Here is a 26,166-nt window from a genome sequence, read left to right as displayed (position 1 = left end):
TTGCAAGTACAGTAATGATAAGCAAGTGCATTGAGCAGTTAGCATGAAACTCTCAAATATATTTAAGGTGAATTGAGCATTAATGCCCTACAGAAACGTTACCATATCCCAAAAATCTTTTTAGCCAATATTTCAATATTCTATTTGGACGTCAAAACTCTCAACAAAGCAAACTCCTTTGAAATTATTTTAGTCCTAAGGTTTTCTACTATAAGAAGAACTCTGCCTCACCTACATGTCAAATCAAAGTGAAGCCAAACATTGAAAAAATATCTTTGATTTACCTGACAGGATCCTCACAGTAAATTTAGTTCCTCTCTGCAGACAGCAATTGTGTGTTTGTTTTTTTGCTTTGTTGAGCATGAAACAGTGGTAGTTCTAGCAGTGAAATCAACTGGATGAGGGCACAGCCTAAAGCAAAATTTGTGATCAGGGCTAACTTCCAGCCAAAGACTTCTTTTTCTTGCATTTGCCTTCCTATCAGCAAGCAATACAATTAGAAAATGCAGTAAAATATTTGTAACCTCCATACAACCATGAAGACTCTTCATTATTCAGGCTTATTCATCGATCAGGCTTCTTGATGTGATGGTAAAATGAAGATTTAGCACAGTAACTTTAGACAAGCTAAGAGCAAGACATTCACATGCAGATAGCTAAATACTGCTAACAAGTCAGCAGTCGGCATTGCTCTAGGGGATTCCAAGATTTTCAGACCTTGAACACTGCCCTGCCCTCTCCCCACCGCCAGCTCTTTACTGAATTGCTATGGAAAATCAATGGTGACTGTAAAAGGTCTATTTTTTTTAAACAGCTGTCTATTCCCAGACTGCCTTGAACCCTTAAACAGGTGGTCTCTGATTCCTGAAGGGGAAAAAAAAATAATTCAAGTGCTTAAGTCCTTGTTTGAAAATGCTTGCTTAAGCAACTATTATATTGTTAATTTCTGATCGCCTCAAGAGAAAGCGCTGCAGTTAAGAAGTCATTGGTGTCTCTTCAGGACAGGAGGCTGCAAAAGTCTCTGCAATAAAACATTTAAAAATTAACCTGTAGCACAAAGTTCATGACAAATCTATGCAATTTATTTTCAGGAAATGAATTTATTTTCAGGAATTTTAAGATTTGATTCAATGTAAGATATTTAGACAGAGTAATTTATGATCTCAGGGTAGGAAAGGAGATTTGTACACCAGAATACTTACGGTCTGAAACTCAGTAATTAATCAGAAATAATTGCATGTTTTGACCCTGGTGATAGCGATATAAAACTTTACAGCCCCTAAGGGACAGAACTTGTTCAGACTTCACTATGTGAATACTGGGGTGTTGTTTTTTATTTTGTTTTGTTCATTTTGCTTGTTTGTTGTGACACAGTGAAAACTCAGTAACTAGTTATGAAGCAGGTATTCTTCATTAGGGCACTGGGTGTGGGAGGCATCGCTCCGCCTTACACACACACACACTAGGGGTTACTGGCAGTGTGCTTATATTAGTGGGACAAATACATATTCAACTCATTTCCTGTAAGGCTCTTGCATATTCATCTCCGAAGATTCATTAACATAGGTTCCCGCTCCTGTTCACATGCATACTGGAGTCCTTGGGTGGTCCTCCAGCATACTCTGGCAGTCTTCTGATGAAGGCCAGAAGTCTTCCTTGCTGCTAAACTCCTGACCTTTCCTTTCTTTGACAGACTTCAGCAGTCAAGCCAGTTCTTGCTGGTTCCATTATCTATGCATACAGTCTTTTACATACAATTATACAACATACAATTGTGCTAGCTAAGACCTACAGAATCAACATCCTTTATCTTGTTCCCTGTCTCAGTTGCATATAATTGATGGTGTACTAAAAGGGGTGATTTCTTTTCTTGGCTCATTTACCTCTCTATTCAAATAAGTGGTTTATAAGATCTCTTTTCACAGTTGTCATGAAACAGGACAAGAAAATGATGATTCTTTAAAATGTCTGGAAATAATTATGTGCAATTCTCCTGATACTATGTCTTTCTTCTTTGTGCAGATTATGGAAGGCGGAGTGCTCTCTGGACTTTTGGTAAATGAAATTGGTGGAATACCTGGGATACTTGCATGGCCACATGGAGTTTCTGAAAAAAAAACAATTCTACCTCATCACTGTGAAGAAATTTCTTGAAGACAGAAAGCATTTGAGTAAAAAGGTCCACGCAATCTAATTGTGGTGGCACAAACCAGTCATTGACCAAGACTTCCACCAAAGCCTGCCAAACTTGAAAGTGATTGCAAATTTGAAAGTAGGAATGGATCACCTGGATCTGAAACTTGTAGGTAGTTTTGATGTGAAAATGGCTAATGCTCCATGTGCTGTTTCTAGCAGCACAGCAGATACAGGGATGGCTTTGTTGATGACATCTGCTAGAAGACGTAACTGCTAGAAGGTAACATTTCAGTTCTTTTGTAACTTCTAGAAATCATACAAGATTTACATACCATTAATTTGACTTTAATGGAGTTGTTTATCTGGAGATATTCATAGTGCAATAAAACATAAAAAATAAGTATGTTGGGCTAACAAATAGAATAATTTGTATTTTGATATCACAGAATCATTTAGGTTGGAAAACACCCATGAGATCAAGTCCAACCATCACCTCACACTACCAAGTCCACCACTAAACCACGTGCCTAAGAGTCACATGCACTAAATACCTCCAAGGATGGCAAATCCAGCACTTCCTATATTTTATATATCATAAATATATCAAAATTGTTACTTTATACACAAACACGTATTTCAAACAGGTATAAATAAAATCAAAGAGGTTCATTTTCACAGGTTTCACAGCCTGGGTTGAAAATACTTGAGCAGAATCTTATCATGGTGTACTCAAATATGACTTTGTCATTTGTGGACAGGGCTTGATCTTAGAGGCTGGAATTGAGTAATTTAAGGGGCATCAGGGACTGACAAGGCATGCTGCTCCAGTTCCTGCTAGTAGCATCCTTTCCAGTTTCATTTATTTATTTATTCATTTTTTTTTAATTGCTCTTTTCCCAGATAGACCTATCCTTGGCTTGGTTAGAATGGCTTCTGCTTCAGGAATGGATCCTTCAGATTTATCCTATTAAATTTACCTGCCTCCTCTACCACAGGATTCATAGAAACTCAAAGGAGTGATACGTGTCTCCCCCCAGATCTTTTTCTACCTCAGAAGAAGGAGACAGATTAAAGGGGAGATTAATGACTTGTTTCCATCTCCATAAACTATTGCTGGCAGCATTTCTCTGCTCTGGCATGACTGAGTTTTTATCCTGTGGCATATATGTATATATGTGTGTATATATGTATATATATATCACTTTCATATATATATTATATATATTTCACTTTAATAATATTTTGCTTATGTTTTAGAAGAACTGGCAGTGTTGTAAGACTGAAACATCAGAAGCCTTTCACCTTAGTATCAGACTAATAAACTGTTTCTTTGTGCATGTAAGTTTATTTTCTGTTTGTGTAACCATACACAATTTTGCAGGTTTAACAGATAATCTGTGGAAATTACTGAGAAGTAATTTTTAAAGAAGTCACATTTCCCTGTCAAAGAAGAGTGGCAGAGATGAACAGGAAACCTGCTCTTATTCTAAATAGCATGACCAACATCTGGTGTTATTCTCCCCATAACATTTCCAACCTCTGCAGTGTTATTGGCAATAATTGTTTTGAGTACTGATGCAGAACAGGTCAATATTCTTCTGAGTCTAAAGCACTAAAGGGATTTTTAGGGGAGATTATATCAAAAGGCATTTTGTTGTATGGTGAGAACAAGTGGGGAACATCACACACATGGCAGGGAAAGATGATATATTAGGGAATAACCTAGGAGATTACAAAAAGCATTGCTATTTAAAACTGTGTTTTTGAATGTTAAACGTGTGTGTTATAGTAGCACCTCAAGCATAGACTATTTTTTCTTGTTCCTCTGTGTAGGACCCAATTCATTTTTCATATTGGAATGGTTTTTGTGTACTTCAAGTTTACTGAAGTTCACTGTGAAGCTTATTTTCTAGGAGTTCAAGTTACTGGAGCTACTCTGGGAATCATTGGCACAGGCAGCATTGGGTGTAAGATTGCACAGAGATCCAAAGCATTTGAAATGAAGATTTTTGTGCCACAACAGGACACAGAGGTGAAGACCCTGTTTACAGCAGAAATTGCCTTTTAGATAGCCTGTACTTCCATTTCAAGGAATTATGTCAGCACAGCAAGGAATGAAAGAATAGGGCCAGGATTACAAGAAAAGAAAAGAATGGTTGCATCAAAACAGTCTTGTGTTTGCATCATTTGGTGATTAAACAACACTAGGGAATTTAATTTAGCTTTAATGTCACAATTTCCATGGTTTCCTGGAGAAATGAGCAGAAAAAGGAAAATCAAGCCTTATACCTTTTTTATTCTTATGCTTTACCGTAGTGACATATAACTCTGCCATTTGTTTATTTTTTTTCCCCTATGTCAAAGGGGGATTTTGATCTTGCTGAAATTCTGAGTGACTGAAAAATTAGAAAGGGAATACTTAGGAAAATCTGAGGACTGATTAAATGATTGCTGATCTTGAGAAAACCTTGTTTCTCTTCAAGTCCGTAAGAACTTTGCCAAATATTTAACTGGATTTCACTCTTTATTACTTGCCCCTTTTAAATTGCGTGTCTGGGAATCTGAGCTTAGTTAGAGATTTGGCAGGGGGCTCTGATATAAAGGGGAAAAAGCTTCCCATGTACAACTTAAGACATCTGCAATCAGGCTGGGTGAAGCCAAGAAGAAGAGCAAATATTTACTGCTATAGACCATGACCTACCCTGAGACAACTTTACTCCTCCCTGGTTGAAGGGAGAAGCTGCAGTACTAGTACCACTGTCTTTGAGTGATTTTCGCCATACATAGACTGCAGCAGAAGAGTTGCTGCTCTAGCCAAACCACAAGGATGGAAATCTCTAGCCATAAGTCTGGAAATCTCTAGCCATATTTGGAATTCCTGTTACTTCAGAAATTATAGCAACAACTGAGCAAACCCACATTGGAAAAAAAAAAAAAAAAACAACTAGAAAACTCCCTCCTTCAGTTCTTGAGAATTTATAAAGTGATCTTTCAGAGTTTATAAAAGAGAAAATAAAGCACAAATTCTTTTTTTTTTCCTGCTAGTCTTCATTATCTTCCTCTGTTTAATATGTTTTGCTCCTTGATATTCACCTAAGAGTGTAATGATGAATTATCAGTGCACAGTGCAACAAAAGAAACCTACCTATTTTAAAGTACATTTCAAGGTTGTGTGCTGAAGCAAGATGCATTCTGAGTGCTACAAAACTGGGGTAATTCCAGTCTGTTCTTTTCCCGCTTATTCACTGTTTGTTGACTCAGACACTGAAAGAAAACAACAAAATGGATGTTAGGAGACACATGGTCCTAAGCGATGCTGAAGTTATTTTCTTTATGTTACTTCTTTATTTATTTCTAGATAAGGGGTGAGATAATTCAAAGTCATTCTCTTGCAATCAGGAGCAAAATACTGTACATGTAGTCTCCTATCATTGCTTCCTTAGTTCCCAAAGTCCAGGCAGCTAAGTTTACAATGAACAGCAGAAATGGCAAGTATCCTTTTTTACTGTGAAATGTTCAAATTAAAAATCTCTGTCTAGTTTGGTAATGGTTTGTGTTGAACGCTTTATTTCATGAAAGTTCTGGAGCAGCCAGGGCCCATCATAAATTGCCAAAGCATTTTCTTGCTGATTCCTCTCATCACCGAATGACAGGCTTGCTGGATGATGGCAACAGGATGAGGACCACCAGCACACTCAGAGGTCCCATGGATGAATTCTCATGAACCTGACAACTCTGTTTTGAGTGATTACTGCATCCTGTGAGGTGCGCCTTTCCCACAGAGGATCCTGGAGAACAGACCACGTGCTGACATCCTTCGCAGTGCTTAACTTCAGTCCACTTACAGACACTAAAATAAGCCAATGGATCCTGCACCACAGTGGCTGAGAGGCAAGTGTGCAATCCATCCCCTGCAGTAGGACTTGCTACCTTGCAGAATAAGGGCCTAAACAGCCCACTGACACTAAACACACTTTAATCTGCCACCGGTTTGTTTCATGGATGAGATAATCAGGCTGTAGGTGTTGCAGTGTGATCCCTTATTTCCCCATCAGGAAAGAGCAGGAACAGCAGGATGTTGGTGCCATTTACTGTAAAAAGATAGTTGATTTGATCCAGCAGGCGAATTTTGCAATGGTGGTAGTGAGTCTGACACCTCAGACACACAAGCTGATTGGGAAAGGAGAGATTGACCTGATGAAACCCACAGTTACTCTCATTAACATCAGCCAAGGTAATATTAAGAACAGTTCACTGGCCTGAGTACAAAACATGAGCCAGCTCCTGCTGTGGTGCATGTAGCACCGCACTGCATGAACCACACAGCTGGTGCATGTACTGCAGGCAGATCAGACATGGTGAAAATTTCTTCCTCTCCCTTTCCACTCTGTTTTCCGTCTCAGATTATTACCTGAAAATAGCAATCAGACAGACTGTTATTACAAATTAAGTGCCATAGTTGACCAACAGGGATGCTGGTGGTAGTTCTGCAGACTGTTTTTTTGGGGCTGCAGCTTTGGATATCACCTGCCCAGAATCACTGCCCACGTTGTCATCTGTGCTTATTTCTCTTAAACACTGAGTGAGCCCTGCCAGATGCCCAGAGGCAGGGGTCTGGCAGAGACAGCCCCTACACTCCTGGCTTTTCTGTGAAAGTGCTTTGAATAAGAATGGGAGGCAGCCCAGATGCTGAGACTGATAACAGGCCAAAGGGAAGTGTAGGCGCCAGGAAACAACAGGAAGGAACTTGTGTGCCAGGGGAGCAGTAAACTACTCCACAAAATCACTTTTTAAAACTACATCGCTGTTTCTCTCAATTCTTTTATCTGAAGATGTAACATACCATGAATGTGTGGAAGTGGCTTGAATCATCACTCCTTCTTAGACCTGCTGTATTGTCCCAAATTTTCGCTCCCCACAGGCTTATTTCCCCAATACAAAGCTGAAGTACTACACATATCTTGGGCCCAGAGGCTATGGGCATGTCTACCAGTGTGGTGCCTCATGGAGGCACTTTCTCAACATTTGACGCATAAATCCTGGATTTTTGCTTAAAAAACAGTAACATCGCTTTGACTATTATTGTTTGGTTATTCTTTGGCTAGTTGTGTTTTCATTTTGTTGATCCAAATTTGTTGATTTGATATATGAAGGGTAACTATTGTAGTGTACTTTGAAATGTTTCCCCCCCCCCCCTTTTTTTTTTTACTTTCAGTACTAAAATTTGGTAGACTTTCTTCCTAGACTTATAGCTAGAGCAAACTTGTGTCTTCTGCTTTACAATGGTCCTTTGATCTCAGGCATCCTTGCATAAGCACCAAGTTAAAAGATCACCTATTATGCCCCATCAGCAGACTTGCAAGAGGTTGATGTGGAACATGGAATGTGTAAGCATTAAGTGTTTATTGCTTTTTTTTTTTTTTTGTCTTTTGAAAGATCAAAAAACCCTGCTTATACTAGGAATCCAGTTAATACGCTTTAACTCCATCTTGTTAGTTAATGAGTTTTTAGTTTAAAGTCTAACTGTGCAAACTTGAAATCCATGTGAACAAATGTATTCCAAAGTCATCAAGAGGATAACAGTTTATGGCTTTGTATAATTTTGTACAATTATTACAATTTTTTATTATCCTTTATCTCTTCTTGGTTATTTTACAGAGGACCTTGTGTTGAACTTGATTGCTTCTCTGTACAGCATATCCAAATGTGTTTGGTAGAATTGGAGGAGATACAATTGTATACGATTGCACCATCTCAGAGTGTTGCAGTGCTCAAGGGAAGCCCAGACGTTTGCAAGTGAGTTATTTCTCAGCTTGGAAAGAAAAGAGATAACCTGGCCCCAGGCAGAAGGAGGGATTTCTGGCTCCTGAGCTGCTTTCATCACACAGGTCAGGTCCCTCCTTGAGTGGCTGCTCGTCGCCTTTATATTAGGGGGAATCACTCCAGCATGTATTTAGTGAACAAAATACTGAAACAATACTCAGCAACCTTCATTACCTGTGATTTATGGTGCAAGTCACCATGACAGGAAAACGTTTACACATTTCTCATCTGGGATAGACACAGGACTGCCTGTAACAGGGGTGACAGCTGCCATGAACGACCACTCTTGGCCTGTCCCGGCTCCTTACATCTCAGAGGAGCACCGGGAGTATTCTCCGTGCTTGCAGTGAGATCTGTCACTGGTGTCTGCCGGTCACAGACTCCTCACGCAGCAGTAATTCAAGCGCACATCACTTTATGACCCACCAGAGGAATAGGACCATGCCTCCTACTCAAAGAGGGTATGGATGAAAGGAAAGCAAACACGACATTAACACAAAATCTTCTTTATTCTGAAAGTATCAACAGCACAAAAGCAGCACGCTTCTGAAAAACCCAATATATATATGTGCACGGTCTGAAGGCAGCAGCCGAGGCCACGGGCAGCCTGACCTCCTCCCAGACACCTCTCCCAGGAGACAGCACCTCCTCCTGCTCCTCCTCCTTCCCCACAGCCCCGATTCTCCCCGGCAGCGGCGGCGGCGAGCGGCGGAGGTGAGCGCTGTGGGGGCTCCGGCCCGCCGGGGCCCGGCGGCGGCCGCCCCGCCTCAGGCGCCTCAGGGCGGCCCCGAGCCCGGCGCTGCCTCAGCGGGGCCGAGCGGCCCCCGGTGAGAGGGGAGCCGGCCTGGCTGGGGGCGTCCCACAGGGCCAGGGCGAGTCCTGCCAGGCGCTGGGCTGCCCTTCGGGAATGCTCTCGTCTTCAGCTCCACCTGCAGGCTCCTCGGGAAGGCGGCGAGAGTCCGCAGAGGGGGCTTCATGCAGGGCACATCCCACCCTGCTTGCTGAAACAGCCGTGAAATGCGTGCTGCAGCGGCTGCAGGGCTGGGGGGAGAAGGAGGGTGCTTGTCCCTCCCAGGGACCAGGGCAGGAGCAGTGGGACTTGGTTTTCAGTCAGCAGGCTGCAGAGGTGTCAAGATACTGAAGATTTAAGGGGAAAAAAAGGGGCAATCTTACACTGAGGAAGTAAATTGCTAACTCCAGAGTCTGTAGTTAACAAATTGTAGTGGTTTTATTCAAGAAGGCTTTTCCTGACATAATCTCATTCATGCTTTTTAATCGACGTGACTGCATATATGGAAATTGAAAGCAGAACTTGGGGGCTAAAAGATAGTTTTGAACTCTTATGGCCACATTCGTAAATTATCAAGATGCTGGCCTCTGAATGGACTGAACATTGAACAGTAGCTCTTTTGGTCAAGTGTTAGCCTGGCTGGTATGCTAGAAACAATAATGTGTTGTCTTATTAACAAGGCTGCATAAAAATGGAACACAGAAGTTCTGCATGTGGGAGTGACTGTCTTTAGCCAACTCTATCATCAAGTAAGAAAAGGCGTGTAATAGAGCCAGTTGATTCCTGTTTTTTAAAAAAGGTATAATGACTCACTTAAGGAGATGTCCTCTTGGTTTCTCGTTTTTGTAGGGCATGGAGGATCAGAAGCTGCCTTGTGTGCTAATTGACTGTATAGGAGAGAAGCATGGAGTATATGAAGATCATGCTGAAGTTCTGAAGGAACATTTTTGTCTCATCACCATGAAAGAATATAACGAAAACAAGACAATTCTCGGCAAAAAGATCAGAGCTATTTATATGTGGTATCACAAACCAGTTATTAATGAAGAATTACTCCAGAGCCTACCTAACTTGAAGATAGTTGCAAGCTCTGGAGTGGGAATAGACCATTTGGACCTGAACCTCCTCTCCCGCTATGGTGTGAAAGTGTCTAACACTCCATTTATTGTTTCCACTGACACTGCAGACTTGGGGATGGCTTTGATGCTGGCATCCTCCAGGAGACTTGTGGAAGGTAATTGAAATGCTTTCAGCCTTTTTAAAGAAAAGCTGGCTGTTCAAAACATGGAATTAGAAAGTGTGTGCTGCTGTGAAGGTAAGCTTAATAGTAGAAATACAGAAAAATATGAAGATGGAGATATTAATCTGTCGTGCTGATGAGAACTTGCACATGGTGCATTCAATTTCTGAACAGATTTATTATCAAGGTAGATACATTAATTTTTCCAGATGGCCCTAAGTTCAGGCTTCTTCTCCTTCAGTCCATAGCCACTTACTCATTCTACATGTTCACTGCAGTCTTGCTTTTCAAGTTTTAATAAACAAAGTTATTTGCAAGGAACCCTGAAGCCTGTCTTTGCCAAGCTGATACCAATTTGAGTCATTATGAACAAACTGTCCAGAAATTTGTCCACCGTGCACTGTATTTCTTCTCCCTGTGAGCTATGGTGTTTCTGTAAGATGGCTGGGAAACATATTTTGGCTTCGCTGAAAGTCTTTTGATGGTACTACAACATGTATTTCATCAGTTACACTATTCAGTGCCTACAGCATAGGTGATATCTGTGGCACTGTCAGTTACATTAGTGCTGGTGATGAAATACCATGAGTAGAAAGCTGTATTGCTGAGGTGCATTTTAATTGAACAATAATTTGTACTGCAGACAAAGAAAGATTATGAGTAGGTTTGGTGTTGTACATCAAAGTGAGGTTGCTGCTTTGGCCCTTCCTTTCCTTGTCTTCCAAAAAGAGTCTGGATACACTTATATCCCAAGGAAGGAATCAATGTAAGAAATTGTGTTGCCAGTGCAGCATTTTTTGAGTCTTGTCCAGAAACACAATAGCATTATGTTATTGTTCCTCTGTTTCTGTGTTGTGTTATGATAAAAAGTAACCAGATGCCAGGAGCCGTACAATTCTTTACATGACATTTTCCCTTTTTTTTTTTCTTTCCCCTAAGGCTATCAAATGGCGGTTTCCCCTGACACTGAATATTTCCCTGCCAACTGGCTGGGTGCTGAGGTTTCTGGAGCTACTCTAGGGATCATTGGAATGGGCACCATTGGCTACAAAGTGGCTGAGAGAGCCAAAGCCTTTGAAATGAAAATTTTGTACCACAACAGGAAACAGAGGTAAAAACAGTTACAGCTCCATGGAAAGTCTACTTTGTCACTGCTTTTGAACATTATTCATAGCTTTCACTGACAAATTAATCTCGTATGCCCCACGTGTTAGGATAGGATGATATGTTCTCTGCATTACTGTTGAATATTGTAGGTGTTGGGAAGCAGCGAGGGGAGCTGCTCCCTAAGTGATAACATGGCCAGCAGGGCAGAGGCCTCTCTGGCCAGGGCCCAGGTGTTCAGCATGGAGACCATGGGCAGGTTCATCCAAAAGTCCAAGCCATCAGGAAAGTTCATGGTGAGTGGGCTGGGCTGAAACCAAACCAGGGAGCTGCTGTGACGTACATGTAGCAGGGATGCAGGTAGAAATACCTCAGTCATCCTTTTAGAATCAGCTGGCCACGAGAACTGGACTTGCCAGCCCTTTGGCTGTCTTCTGTATGAAACACACGTGCCTTTCTGTGTACCTGTTTGTCAGGGCCCGCTCCCACATACCGTGCCTCATTTACTTCTGTGGGAACCTGGTGGGAGCAAGGCAATGCATGCCCTGATTTATCCTGATATGGATCAAAATGCTGGCTGATCCAGCATCTCAGTAGGTAGTTTCAGTGAGACAGTGCTGGTACTCATAGGAAGCAGAGTGCTGGTGACACAGATTTCTGAAAATTGCCCTGCCCTGCCTCATCTGTTTCCTCAGCAATTTTCAGATGAGTTACTTTTCACAGGGAAGGGAATTCATGTCAGACATCGGTTTTGCATTTGGGTCAGAAAAGAACCAATTCTTACATCCAGAAGCTGTGATATAAGTACATTTATTTTATTATTTATTCATTGCATTTATGTGCATTTCTTACTTTCCTCCCATGGGTATAGTACTGCACACGTTTGTGTAGTGCACTTGATATTGTGGGAAACAGAGCTTAAAATTTTTCCTTATTGAATTTCAGTCAGATGACTAGCTAGCTGCTTCTTAATGAAAAAATAAAGAAGCATTTTCTCTAATGCTGATTTGAACTTTTCCTACAACTTATTGCTTACGATTAGACTTTAATTTTCTCCTCCTCCCTTCCCTCCCCTCCCAGAAACAAGGAAGAAGAAAATGCTGTTGGAGCCATCTACTGTAAGAAGATAGATGATTTGCTCCAGCAGTCAGATTTTGTGATGCTAGCTGTGAACCTGACACCTCAGACACACAAACTGATTGGGAAGAGGGAACTACAGCTGATGAAACCCACAGCTACTCTCATTAACATCAGCAGAGGTAGGGTACAGTATAGATAACCGCCAGTGAACCATAATGTAATTTTATTAAGTTTTTATATCGAAAGACCTGGGAAAACCCAACTCCAATAAAGAGTCTGTTACTCTGAAATTTTCAATTAAATTTCTGATTACTAGATTATTTAGCCCATGGTCATATCTCAGCAAAATATTTAAGCATTTCCATAATGAGTAAGTACGTCTCTAAAATGTGACTGAGTTTGGAGTGTCAGAAACCCGTGTGTGTTTATATAACGTCTTACTTAAGCGTTTTATTTTCTTCTCTACTTAATGAAGTGTGCTTCCTAACATAGATCTAGGTGGCAAAGCTCACTCTGAAGCCTGGTGCTGTACTTTATTTTATGCTGCTACATCCTGCCTTTTAAAATTCCCAATTGTCCAACTCTGATGTGTGTACCCAAGCTTCCTCCTTCTGGTTGAGCACCCTCTGCTGCTATTTCTGCTTTGTGAACATCACTAGCACTACAATTTGCTTAACCATCATGCCAAAAAAGATGGTGAAAGAACTGTGTGGAATACAAAAATGAGAGTATCTTTCTTACTGTAACCTAGGTCTGGTTGTAGATCAGGATGATTTGGTGGAAGCCCTTCAAAACAAGGTTATTAAGGCGGCTGCTCTGGATGTGACATATCCTGAACCTTTACCAAGGTAGGGCATGTAATTAAGGTAATGTGTGTGCATACAAGTTTATGGGCATGTGAGAAATTACATAATCTTGTTAGTAATCCTGTACATAATGCATGTGCACTAGTCCTATTGAAATGATGTCCCCAGTCCTTCTGTAGCAGCCGAACAAAATCCATGCTGACTCATTTGGAAGATTTATTAAATAAAAAGCCAGGTATCAGTTTGAACTCTTAGTACACTAAAGTCATACAATTAGTTTTTAATTACTATTTTAAGCATCTTCAGCAGGTGCTGAAGAAGCACGCTCTCTGATTGAATACCTCAGCATTTCTTTTCTTTTCCCAGGGATCACCCTTTGTTAAAAATGGAGAATGTTTTAATAACTCCTCACATTGGAAGTGCCACCAAAAAGACACGCCTCGTTATGATGGAAAACATGACTGAAAGCATACAAGCAGCTCTTACAAATCGTCCTATCCCTTATGAAGTATTACTGTAAAGTGGCTTGCATTTAATGTTAACATCAATAGTGTTTATCCTAGTGTGAGGAAACAGTAATTTGATAATGTTTAATGTAATTAGCCTATGTATGTCGTACAGAATAAATGTAGAAGTATGATTTTAATTAGATGGTTTTAATTTATGGGTTTAGTGGTTTTAATTTATTGAAATAACAAAAAGTGATTCTGTGTGAAAAACTTCCATATTTTGTCATGAACTTCAGTGAGAAACTCAAGTCTTAAATTGGTACGATTCATGCTGTTTGCATCCTCTTAGAATGGCAGATCAACGTAACACTAAACCAAAGGACATTTTAGTCATTACGTAGCCCTGTATTTTGGTGCCGCTCATGACCTACAGCAAACTGCGGCAAACTGCAGACAGCATTTTAGACCAACTGCTCCTGAAAGTCCAGCAGCAATGGAACTATTCTTTCTTTGGAGAATAATTTGCAAGGCCTTTGCTGGTACAGCCTTCTTATAGAAATGTAGTAACCACGTTTGTTTTCACTACTAAGATAACTCAGTTATGCAAATAATGGAGCCTGTGCATGAATTGTCTGCACAGGGCTTGGGTTCGGCTGTGGGGTAGGAGTCTGAATTTTCCCATTTTTTTCCACGAATTTTCCATGTCACACAGACACATTCCCAAGTGATGATTCAGTGCTATCAAACCTGTCCCGTGGGTTCATTTTTTCTTGTGTCACCCCTTTGCTGCTGTTGTGGTTTACCCCTGTCAGGCAGGCAGCTCAGCACCACACAGCTGCTCACTCACTTTTCCTAGGTAGGATGGGGAAGAGGATCATAAAGGTAGAAGCGAGAGAACTCATAGGTTGAGATCAAGACAATTTTGTAGGTAAAACCAAAAGCCATGCATGGAAGCGAAGCACATCAAGGAGTTCATTCACTTCTTCCCATCAGCAGGCAGGTCTTCAGCCACTTCAGCAAAGCACAGCTCACCATGTACTACAGTTTTTTGGGGAAGAGAAATGGCATCACTCTGAATGCGCCCCAAATTCCTTTCTTTTATTGCTGAGCATGAGGCAATATGGCACGGAAGATCCCTGCGGTCAGTCTGTTTTGGCCGCGTCCCCTCCCAGACCCTGGCGCACCCGCAGCCCCCTCGCAGCCACCACCACAAAAAAAAACCCCAAACCCAGCCTCCTGTGACGAAAACCAACCCTCCCCCAGCCCAAACAGCGCGGCCCAGCAGCAGGCCGTGTTCTCCTCAGCGAGGCGGGGCCGTGTGGCGCCTCGCCTCCCCGGGGGCAGGCGCTCGGAGCCCGGGCCCGGCTGTGGCGGCCATGTGGCGGAGCGGGCGGGCGGCGGTGGCCGCGGTGGGGCTGCCCTGCTGCAGGGCGCTGCGCAGCTCGGCCCCTGCCTGCGGCTCCAGGAACCTGCTGAAGAAAATGCTGCACAAGAAGAAGTAGGTGCGGGGCTGCGCTGCTGCCGGCCGGGGGGACGGGGATCCGCGGCCCGGGCTTGTGGGAGCACCGGGGAGGGTGAGGCCGGTTGTGGTTGTCCCACGGGGCGGGGATGTTAGTGCTGGTCTCTGCCTTGCCTCCCTGGTGTAGCTTCTGTGGACGGGAAGCATCGCTGCATGTCACCCTAATATATAAATATTACGTGGGAAACTCACACAGGGTACCTACCCGTTATTCCTCTGAGTTGATAAAGCTGTATGCCTTTCCTTTTTCCAAAAGAAAGAAGTTTTGGTATGACAGCCCAGCCCTGGGGTCTAAAATGGTGAGTACAAGCTTTTAAAACGCTGCGTGCACCTCTTCCAGGGAGAACATGCTTATAATTCCTCCATTGCCTGTAACATTGGGAAAAGCGTTTTCTGGCGGAGAAAGAGCAGAATTTAATGAGTAAAACTAGCACTCCAGTTTTACTGTGGTATGCTAGGATTGCTGTGAGAGAAGCTGTTTGTCAAGCTCTTCCCTTGACCATTTCTTCCTTTGTGCCATTTTTTTTTAATCTGTACAAGCCCCAGCACTTCCCTTTGTGGTTTTGAGCCTGTATCAAAAGACTGGTCCAGGTTAATACTTACGTATACACACTTAGTTTTAATCCAGATCATTTCCCAGGAAGGTTCTCAGCAAGTCTTGGATGCATATAACCTGTGCTTAGCATAAATAAGAGGATACACTATGAGAGAAAGCTAACAATTTCTTATGTAAGTGGTATTGCTACTTTGTGGTAGCAAAAAGAACCATGAAACAGTGGCCAAGTGGAAAAAAGTTGCTTTTAGGTCAAGTACAGCATTGTGGTCTGCTCCTGTAAGATGAGTTAGGAGTATATGGAATAGATGCTCTGTGGATCCTTTTGGAAGTGTCTGTTGCATGGTTGCCTGTGATTTCAAGGAACTAGATCCAGGAAATCTTCTCCAGTTTTCCTATACTGAAAATGACAGTGTGCATGCTAGAGGTATCAGTGATTGGGATTGCTTTCAATTCTTATTGGTGGGAGGCAAATTCAGATCAGCTGTCTGGAGATGGTGGTACCCGTCACAGAATGACAGGCCTCTGACTTCATTTAATTACCAGATATGCTGGGATTTCTTTAACTTCTGGTTACAATTGTGCTCATAGTTCTCTGTGCAGGCAAACCATGTTGAGTGCATGAGACTTACCTGGAGAACAAATTATGTTTGCTTTTCAAGCAATCACTGGTTTTCAGTTAACACCAGCTATATTTTAGAAAACTGATTTACTGAGCTACAAAACAGTAAAGTAAGACATTTTGACTGTAGTACATGAAGGTCAAAGATTTTTTGAGTAGAAATACTCTTTACCAAAACATCTGATACATAAGACCTATACAAAGCCATGACAGCTGCAACAATGCCATTCTAAGACTATACTTAGTGGTACAAAACTATATAAAATTTCCTAATGTAAGTTTGTAACAACTGTTTGTTTGTTTGATTTAAGATGTATGAGCCAACCAAGTTGACCTCTGTAGTGAAAGGTGACCATACAAAAACTAGGAAAGAAGATACCATACGCTGTAGAGTCTTGAATAACCTTATTCATAAAGCTGTGTCAGAGATGATGAGTACCGGTGAAGTTAATCAAGAACTTTATGACCTCAAGCTGGAAATCTGCAAGGCAAGTGAAAAAAGCTAGAGTTCCTGTTGAGCTGCTGTGACTACAACTTGAGGCTGGTGTGGTGTGCTGGAGCCCCCAGGTACTGTGATGCGTGCAGGAAGAGTTTTGCAGCATTGCTGCTGCACAGCAAAATGAGCCTCAGTTCATCTTTCATGGGAGGAGAGTTTTGCCACTATTGCACCTCATTTAGTAGACCTTTGTCAGTATAATGCTAATGCCAGTTAGGCCAACTAAAAAATGGTGTTGCTGGTATGATTTTATTCCTGTTATTTATACATGTACAATTTATATTGCCCTCTCAGAAGGAGGGCCCTGATTTTTACCAACATAGATGTATATTTCCATGAGTCTTTATGCAGCTGTGTGAGAGCTGATTCATCCCTGAGTTCCTTACCAGCTTAATTATGACCTAAATGGGGCATGAGCTTAGAGCAAAAAAGGTCAAGACTAAGACAATGGCATTGGCAAGCAAGGTTTCAAGAAGAATTGGAATTTGTAGCTAACTGTATCTCATTTTGTTATAATTCACATGTTTAAAAAGGATGTTACAACTGTGATTCAGGAACTAAGTCACTCTCCACATTCTTGTTTACTGTCAGTAGTTTTTTCTGCACTGTCTGCTGTTCTTTCCAAATTAAATGATACAAATGTCAAGCTCAAAAGCTTGACAGATTTAGCTTATTTGGTTACAAGCGTGGAAAAAAAATAATACGTCATAGCCGCATCTGTGACAGAATGTTTGTCATTTACAATTGAAATGTATCTTTTTGTTGGCTGATTTCATTCTGTCTTCAAATAAATTATCAAAAATTTTTTTAACTTCACCCATGTAATTTTATTTTTTGTATCAATATGTGCGTTGTCTTACATACCATATTTCTCTGTAGGTCTTTAGGGATTGCTTATCTAACCCTTATGGCACATTTTCCCTCTTCTTGTCACTTGGTGCTTGGGAGAAGAGCCCAATCCCCACCTTGCTATAGCCTCTTTCAAGATAATTGTACAGTGTGTTAAGGTCTCCCCTGAACCTCCTTTTCTACAGGCTAAACAACCCCAGTTCCCTCAAATGCTCCTCATAAGACCTGTTTTCTAGATGCCTTGCTAGCTTTTTTGCTGTTTTCTGGACACACGCCATCACCTCAATGCCCTTCTCATAGTGAAGGACCCAAAGCTGAATACAGTGTTCAAGGTTGGCTTTACCAGAGCCAAGGGCAGAGGGACAATCACTTCCCTAGTCCTGCTGGCCACACTATTTCTGGTACAAGCCAGGATGACGTTAGCCTTCTTGGCCACCTGAGCACACTGCTGGCTCATGATCACCAAGCAATTAACTAATACCCCAAGGTCCCTTTCTGTTGAGCAGCCTTGCAGCCACTCTTTCCCCAGCCTGCAGCACTGCATGGGGTTGTTGGCCCCAGGTGCAGGACCCAGCACTTAGCCTTGTTGAACCTCATGCAGCTGGCCTCAGGCTGTTGGTCCAGCCTATCCCTCTGCAGAGCCATCCTACCCTTGAGAAGATAACACTCATGCCCAATTTGGTGTCTGTAAACTTGCTGAGGGTCCACTCCTCTCATCTAGATCGATAAAGATATTGAAGAGAATGGGCCCCAGTACTGAGCCCTGGGGGACGCCACTAGTGACTGGCCTCCAACTGGATTTGACTCCATTCACAACAACTCTTTGGGCCCAGCTACCCAGCCAGTTTCTAACCCAACGAAGTGTACGCCAGTCCAAGCCACGAGCAGCCAGTTTCTTGAGGAGAATGCTGTGGAAAACAGTGTCAAAAACCTTTCTGAAGTCTAGATAGACCCCATCCACAGCCTTTGAGATGGTAGTACCCGCATATTGGCTAAATACAGCGCTGTCAGTAACATGGAGGTGTTGACAGACTTCTGCATTTAATTTCAGTTAGAACGGAGACTGGGCAGTGAATTGCATAAATAAAAAAAAAAAAACATCTTCAGGTACTGAACATAAACCGTAGCTCTGTAAAGGCAACATGTAATTTTGGTTCTTAGAAGCAGGGATGGAAGAACAGCTTCTCTTCAGAATTTAGATACCTAGTTTGAGTCACTGCATGTTTATTCATGAACCAGAGGTTTTGTTGTGTATGAAGTTTGTGTGTATATAGATACAAAGTTTTAAAGTCATGTTTGTCTTTTTGCAGGTGTCCCTGGCATCAAACTTTTCAGCATGTCGTGTGTATTGGAATCCTGCTGCTATTACAGAGAACGAAAGTTATGTTGAAAGTTTACTGCAGAAGAGTGCTCCACGTATACGGTACTGCTGTGTGATGAACAGTTAGACTGCTTCATAAATTCCTAGCTGTGTTATAGTAACAAATGAGTATTTTTGACTGTCTAAATCTGACCCGTTAGGATACTTTCGTATTTTATACATTTGGAGTCAGAGCATCTCCTGTGATGAGCCTCACAGGGATGGATGGCTGTGTTAGAGCAGCTGTGAATTCTCCCAGTGAAGTGCAGCTGGTTTGCTTGGTTTCTCTGCTTTCATAGGGTTGGACTGAACTGAGCAGAAAGAAAGAGGAGTTTGGATAAAGTAGCACTTCATTGTACTAGTGATGGTGGCCTGGATATGCTGTACTTAACAGTAGGTCAGAATGTGATGCTGCAGAAGAGGATTGGCAGTTACAACAGTTACCTCCTTACAGGCTCATTGTGCAATTCTGATCACTAGAGACACATTGGACCTCTAGAAGGGATGACTGATTTTACAGAAATCCTTCACAATACTCAAAACAAACAAACAAACAAAAAATGTTACCATGCATTATGATATGTGCACTCATTTCTGGTGGACAGTCCAATGAGTTTGCAGGACACCATGGAGACTTCTGTCTCCCTCTGTGCATGGCTAAACCCTCTGCTATCCAACCAGTCTGTTGGAGGGTCAGGATTTCACCTTATGGGGAAAGTGTCAGTGAAACAAAATTGTAGGTCTATTTCTTTTTCCTCCGTTTCCCTAGGCCTGTAATTCCTGCTCCATCACAATGGCCTCCTTTACTCTCAATAGCTTCTGCACTTTGAGAAGGAATGTTGCTGGCTGGGAAGAAGACAAAGGAAGCTCAGTCAGTCCCTCTTGCAGATACCATGTAGTGCTATTGTCTTGCCATGCTGTGAGGGCTCTATCCCACCATTGTTTTCACTGTTACAGTGGGGATGAGGAAGCCAAAACAAGATTGGAAAGACTTGAACCAGCCTGTGCATATAGGAGACAAATCTAATACCATCACTACTTAGGGATCTGCAGCTAATAGTTCTTGTATGTTATACATTCAGAGTTGGGATTTTGCAGTGATGTTACTTAGTGCCTTATCACTAACCACAATGGATACTGGACAGACTGTTAAGTTTTGCTATCTGGATCCTTAAACATGTAGTACTGTTGGAATTAATTTAACGTGTTTTACCTTTCCTCGAAGTGCTGTACTGTTATTCATATTGGTGAATGTTGTATTTTTGCAGATATCTCCTGATGAGTCAGCAAATTTTAGGAAATGTACCCCCGATAGTATTTGTAAAAGACAAAGAAGCTGCGGCTGTAAAAAAGGTAATTGTAATCCTTGACTCAACATACAAATATCATGCAAATGTAGGACCTAGATATCATAATGTTTGGGAATACTGAGAAAGCTGATTGCTCAAGAGCTATATATTAATTACTACATTAAAGATCGGTCTTTGTCTATACTTGTACTTCATGTTCCAAAGTATTTTAGTGAAGAATCTTTAGTAAGATTGATGATTATATACAATGTAAAAGAACCTTTGTAGCCATTGCTTCATTAACTTTTTTTGAGGCTACTATTAAAACTTCTGAAGTGAGAAGCTTGTGAAAGATAATTAATTAGGCTAAAAAATAAATCCTAAAAAATGACATTACATTTTTAAGGAATAATACATGTTAGCCAATATATGGTATTGTCTGGCATACTTGATTATGTATAAAGTGAGGTCTGAGGAGCTGTCTTCCATATTTTAAATACTATGCATTTTTAAAATGTCCGTGAATCTAATAAGTGATTTTTAGTTTTATTTTTTTTACCCCAACCCTTTTCCATTTGTGAATTGTTATAATGTTTCTGGGGAAAGGCATATCCTTGCATAAGAGGATTTAAGCTCACTCATACTAATTTTTCTCCCTTCTTTTTAACTTACCTTTATTATTTGTTGGGGGATCCTGTTTCTGCTAGTAGAATGGGTCTCACCAGGCACTTGAGATTCACTCAGAGAGTCGACTCTTAAAACAGCAATAATTTAATGGTACTTACATATCAGCTCAAGCTGGGTGCCTCTAAGGGCGGACCCTGCTCAAAATTTTCCATGGGTTCTTGTACCTGTGCAATCTTTGTTTTTGTCCTCTATAGTCCAATCAGTGCTCAACACATATACATTATGTTCCTTCAGAATAGTGGTTCTTTGTTGCAGGGCAGGATGACTTCTGTTACTGCACAGCAGGGTGGCTTCTGTTATCTCAGCAGGCTCTGATCTGGTGCAGCCCTTGGCCAACACATCCCCCCTTTCCCCATTGGCACCACCCAGTACCCACACAATGCCATTCACAGTTGCTCAGTCACCACTGCATACCAGGTTCAGCTGATGCAGAGCTCATGCTGTGGTCTAAGGCTTCACTAAATTTACTCTACTAACGTGAAACAATAGCTACCTGAATTCCTTACATACCAGCAGCTTGTTTCTCCAAATACTCATTTTCTATCATGGTGTGGAAATAGTTTCAGAATAATGTTATTTGGAAATTCACTGTTACTAGGACTGTGAAGTGAGAATTTTAGAAGAGAGGAGTGACACTATTGAGTGAAATTATGTGCAAAATTGGCTCCTCAAGCTGTTGATGTGAATTTAAAGGACATTAGTTGAAAAGAGTATGTTTTTCACATTTCTATGCCCTGAAGTGCCTTACTCTTAGATGTGTTACTATTGAGACCATCATATGTAAATTCTCTTAGTTACTTATGAGCTCATGTGGTGCATATTAGCAGAGCTGGAAGAAATAATAAGATTTCATACTCTCTAGAAATGCAGTAAAATGGCTAGAACTTGTTTTGGTGAAAAATTCTGACACTTTGATGCCAGTGTACTGATCCACAGTGCAGATCTTTTTAACCTACATTAGCACAAGAATAAAAATGAACTAAACACTTCTGAAAGCTGTTTATGTTTGTTCATACTCTCCACCTAATCACAAGAATTCCTACACAACCTACCTGTGATTATGGAAGTGCTTTGTCTTTACAATCACTGTGTTATTAACATATCTAGATGGAGCTACAAATAGCTATTCCTGCAGGCTGTACCTTTCAGGGTGGTAATTATGGAACCTGTTTTGCTAATCACTGTATCTCAAACTTCTTTAAACAACCACTTACTCTTTCTGAAGATGAAAAACCCTTGCACCACCTTACCTTGAAGTTGTTTGAAGCACAGGCACCCAAAAAGTTAACCACTCAAGATGGGCAAAAACCCTCCATATGTAGCTCCTATCAGTGAATGGCACTAGAAAGCACTTGGATCATATTTTCATACTTTGAAGACTGTCAGATGTATGTAATCTACAGATTCAATAACTAGAAATAATGTAGCTGAAACTGATTTTTAAGCATTGCAGGAGAGAAGGAGCATCCTAGTCAATTTTTGTTAAAAGGATTAAACCCTGAATTAGAAGGGAAGGAATGTAAAGTAGGAATAAAAATTTTGAATGAGATAAACTGTACCTAATTGTGAAAATTTTGTCATTACTGAATATAATAGATTTTTAGCATTTACTGGTTAGATGTTAAAAGGCAACTTGAAACTTCCCTATAGTAGGGACAAAAACTTACAGAAATGGAAAAGAAACAGGCCGAGGGAGATGGTGTAGTTCATCCTGGAGAAGAGAAGGCTCTTGGGACACCTTATAGTGGCCTTCAAGTACCTAAAGTGGGGTGACAAGAAAACTGGAGAGGGACTCTGCCAGGGAGTGTAGCGATAGGACAAAGAGTAATGGCTTTTAACTAAAAGAGGGGAGATTTATGTTATATATAAGGAAGAAGTTATTCACTCAGAGGGTGTTGAGGCACTTGAGCAGATTGCCCAGAGAAGTTGTGGATGCCTCCTCCCAGAAAGCATTTAGGCCCAGGTTGGATGTGGCTTTGAGCAGCCTGGTCTAGTGGAAGGTTTCCCTGCCCATGGCAGAGGAGCTGGGATTAGATGATCTTTAAGGTTCCTTCCAACCCAAACCATCTGATGTCTCTGAAATCCCGGTGTAAGGATGTTATGAAAAATGATTTGAAAGGCTGAAAAAAAAAATTACATCTATCACACAATCCCTAACGAGCTGTTCAGAATATACATATGGCAAAAAAAAAACTTTTAAGAATACTAACCCATGGCTCAGTTATATTATTTGACACAAACTTCCTAGGCAAGAAGGATAGTGTTTCCTGGCACTGTTGGAAACTAAAAAGTTCATAAGATCTGATGTGATGTAATTTCATTTTACAGCCGGTGAAGAATTATACCCTAATGTATATTTTGCAGTAGTGAGATGAAAATGGAGGAAAAGGGCATTTTGAAATGGTTTTGCTAAAAAATGTTTTGTGTCTGTTTCTTGTAGAGGTATGAACAAAGTAAATTTAGTACAGTGCCTTTAATATCTATTTTCTTTGTGTATTTACAGGTTGAGGAATTATTATCAATTGCTGATTTTGGACCTGAAGAAGAAAAAGTACTATCTCAAAATGATTCCAGGTGAGTTTTTTGAATCAAAATGCTACAGATGTCCATTTTCATCTCTGTTGACCAGCTTAAATTTTATTTATTATTTGTATTGTGTATTATTTATTATTTGTATAGGGTATTACTTGGTATGACACAAAGTATATTTTAATTAGATGTGTGTATTTTTGTTATCTCAGAATTCAGCAAGGTGATGCAAGGAAATAAAAGGTAGAAAAGAGACTTTATGGAAGACCTTGCCAATTAGGGGCCTTTTATTAACAGGAAAAAAAAAAAAAAGGATAAAAAAAAAAAGTAATCATCCCAGAAATTCAATGTAGAATATGGTGTTTTAATTTGTTATTTAAGCTTTCTTTGCTAACATCACACCCGTTTATTAAAATTGAGAGAAAATATTTCTTACTGTATATGTTCTAGTTTACCTTCGTATTTTAGTACAGACGCATTTTTATAGGTCATTTTGTCTTTGGTTCTTGTGCATAGGTACCTTGCTGCAGGTTTGCAAATATAGAAAGGGTTTTGTATAAAAGTGGACCTCTCTTAAGCTTGAAAAATGACTGAATTGTCCTTTGTAACACTGTACTTTATATGCTTTTGGAGGCAACTAACACCTAAGGTGATATCAGAACATAATTCTAAAAATCAGCAGTGTTTAACATCTAAACTTGAGGCAACACAGTCATAAGTCCTTTTTACTTGCAGACCTAATACTTATTCTAGTATTAGTATCTTAACTTTTATGAGAGAAGTATTCTTGGAACTTCTTAGAATTCAAGATTCACTGTGTCTGCAATCATTAAACATTAAAAAAAAGCTTCACAGCAGTAATATTTGTTTCTTGCTATTAGTCTTAAGAGAATATAAGCCTTGTATTTACCAATATAAATAGATTGCTCGCCTTCCATTTGTCCACTTTTATTCTGGCAGAAGTTTGGATTGTTGCACTTGCACATAGAATTACAGGATCATAGAATGCTTTGGATTGGAAGGGAACTTAAAGATAATCTAATTCCATGCCATGGGCAGGGACACCTTCCGTTAGATATACCTGCATACATTTTAGTGATAAGTCTCTCTAAATCAACAAAAAGTTACTTAATTTAGCATTCTTCTACGAGGGATTTTTGGCTCTTGAGGGATATTGATGATGATCTCCTAGCATAATGATTACGTGAACTGGAGGCTCTCAAAACCAAGAGCCTTGCACTAGTGTGCTGTAGTCTGTTGGTAGAAATGACTTTTCAGACTATCAGTTGCAAATCAGAACTTGCTTCTTGGTGGAAATTGCTTGTGACAGACTTCCCCACAGGGCACCTAACAGCTTGTTCTGTTTGTATCTTGTGGGAATACTTCTGTCTAGCTTAAGGTGCTACATGGTTATTGCTATGTGTGTCTGATGGGTACTAGGCACAGGCAGCTGTTTTTAACTTCTTGAAAAAGCTAGGAGTGGTCTAACTTCCTTGGGGCTCCCAGATCTAGTGCTTGCTCTGGAATGAAATTTTCATCTGGAATGATGTAGTTGTTTGCCCCCACCCACCCCTGAATCTGTTGAAAGGCTGACAAGATTATACGTAGCCGGTCCACACATAGTGCAGTGGTACTGCTTCCTTCTTAACATAAGGAGCACAATGCTGAATACAGGACATTAACAAAGTCAAACTGAAAGCTCTAGTTTATTTATAGATTCCTCAAGTTGTCCCAGTTTGTATTGTTCCTTTAATTATATGCAGGGGGAAAAATACATTTTTTTTTCCTTTTCACAGTGAATCATTCTCTTCAGCAACTCAATCTTCTGATTCACCCATGCGATCTAATCTTTTTGGTATTGATCATGAATTGCTGAATAAGCAGATAATGGACTACAAAAGACTGAAAGTGTCAAGAGATACAGAAGGCATTTGCCGGACACAAAAACAGGAGCAGCAGCTGTCAAAGATTCAAAAGAAAATGAAAAAGAAAAAAATGAGGAATCCTCCTGATGATGACATCACACCACAGAAATACTTAATGGACAGATCCGAAGCTGATTATTTGGATGATAACAATGATGCAATTTCAGACTATGAGATAGAAGATGAATTACAGGAAGGGGTAAATGAATTGGAGGCAGGTGATGGCGAAACTCAAAGTCAGCCTCCTGTTAAACTGAAATGAAGCGGAAAAAGACACTGTTTAAAATGGAGGTTGACAACGGTAAACATAATTAATTAATTAAATAAAACACTGAAAGATTACTTTTGTATAGCCTGTTTACCACTTTCTCTTTCAAAAAAGAAGTTTGCCACACATGGAGGTTTGCTAGCACAAGACGGTGTGTAAGAAAAGTTAAAATGGTGTCTGTGACATTCTGTTAAGCAGCTTTAAAGCAGAGACAGTTGTAGTAATTCCAGCTAGACAGCAGTTTTTAATTACAAAACATACATAGTGCAACACTGTATACTAAAACTTCTTGCAACTCTGTTATTTCCAATAAAATTATTGCTTCCGTGAAGAAATTTTATTTTACTGATTGATTTTTTTCAGTAATCTGGATAAGAATAATCACTAAGTGATGGTACCTGCTATTTCAAGATCAGGTCAGGAAGGAAGAAGGAAATGAAATATTGATAGTGGAGTTCAAAGGGCAGCCTTCAGCACAGGAAGACCCAAAGAGGATGTTCTCTAGGGATCCTAGACTAATGGGGGCACTCATTCCACAAGAAGGTAAAACTCATTGAGGCTATGGCCAGTAAAGTTACAACCCTGAAAGAAAAATCAAGTTATTTATGTTAATATTTAGAAAATGATGATTGTGCAAAGAG

At 40.6% G+C, this 26,166-nt stretch overlaps 3 protein-coding genes across 8 annotated transcripts; all 3 read left to right on the top strand.

Moving 5' to 3' along the window:
* Positions 1–81: 81 nt before the first annotated feature.
* LOC137850910 (putative 2-hydroxyacid dehydrogenase SH0752) lies at positions 82–8,477 on the top strand. The gene is given in 5 exon segments (XM_068671437.1): positions 82–2,085; positions 2,087–2,410; positions 3,929–4,144; positions 4,146–4,168; positions 6,192–8,477. Coding segments are annotated over 5 exon segments (876 nt in total). The 5' UTR covers positions 82–1,980; the 3' UTR covers positions 6,400–8,477.
* Positions 8,478–8,537: 60 nt separating this feature from the next.
* Positions 8,538–13,625, top strand: LOC137852689 (probable 2-ketogluconate reductase). 3 transcript variants are annotated; one of them, XM_068674681.1, is made up of 6 exons: positions 8,538–8,673; positions 9,599–9,983; positions 10,929–11,100; positions 12,174–12,352; positions 12,925–13,021; positions 13,346–13,625. In XM_068674681.1, the coding sequence occupies exons 2-6, from the start codon at positions 9,602–9,604 to the stop codon at positions 13,497–13,499; spliced, it is 984 nt and encodes a 327-aa protein (XP_068530782.1). In that variant the 5' UTR covers positions 8,538–8,673; positions 9,599–9,601; the 3' UTR covers positions 13,500–13,625. The 3 variants fall into 3 exon arrangements, with proteins under 3 accessions (XP_068530782.1, XP_068530781.1, XP_068530780.1); XM_068674680.1 differs by lacking the exon at positions 8,538–8,673 and adding an exon at positions 8,766–8,786; XM_068674679.1 differs by lacking the exon at positions 8,538–8,673 and adding an exon at positions 8,924–9,498.
* Positions 13,626–14,500: 875 nt separating this feature from the next.
* On the top strand, positions 14,501–25,860 carry RBFA (ribosome binding factor A). Of its 4 annotated transcripts, none has more exons than XM_068674672.1 (7): positions 14,501–14,926; positions 15,208–15,246; positions 16,434–16,610; positions 18,778–18,890; positions 20,096–20,180; positions 23,307–23,377; positions 25,129–25,860. In XM_068674672.1, the coding sequence occupies exons 1-7, from the start codon at positions 14,549–14,551 to the stop codon at positions 25,517–25,519; spliced, it is 1,254 nt and encodes a 417-aa protein (XP_068530773.1). In that variant the 5' UTR covers positions 14,501–14,548; the 3' UTR covers positions 25,520–25,860. The 4 variants fall into 4 exon arrangements, with proteins under 4 accessions (XP_068530773.1, XP_068530776.1, XP_068530775.1 ...); XM_068674675.1 differs by having other exon boundaries at positions 14,792–14,930; XM_068674674.1 differs by having other exon boundaries at positions 14,792–14,930; positions 15,204–15,246.
* The last annotated feature ends 306 nt before the right edge of the window (positions 25,861–26,166 follow it).

Source organism: Anas acuta, chromosome 2 (genome assembly GCF_963932015.1).
Source record: "Anas acuta chromosome 2, bAnaAcu1.1, whole genome shotgun sequence".
Lineage (NCBI taxonomy): Eukaryota > Metazoa > Chordata > Aves > Anseriformes > Anatidae > Anas > Anas acuta.
Note: the sequence above shows the minus strand (reverse complement) of the source record. Positions and strands in the feature narration are given on the sequence as shown.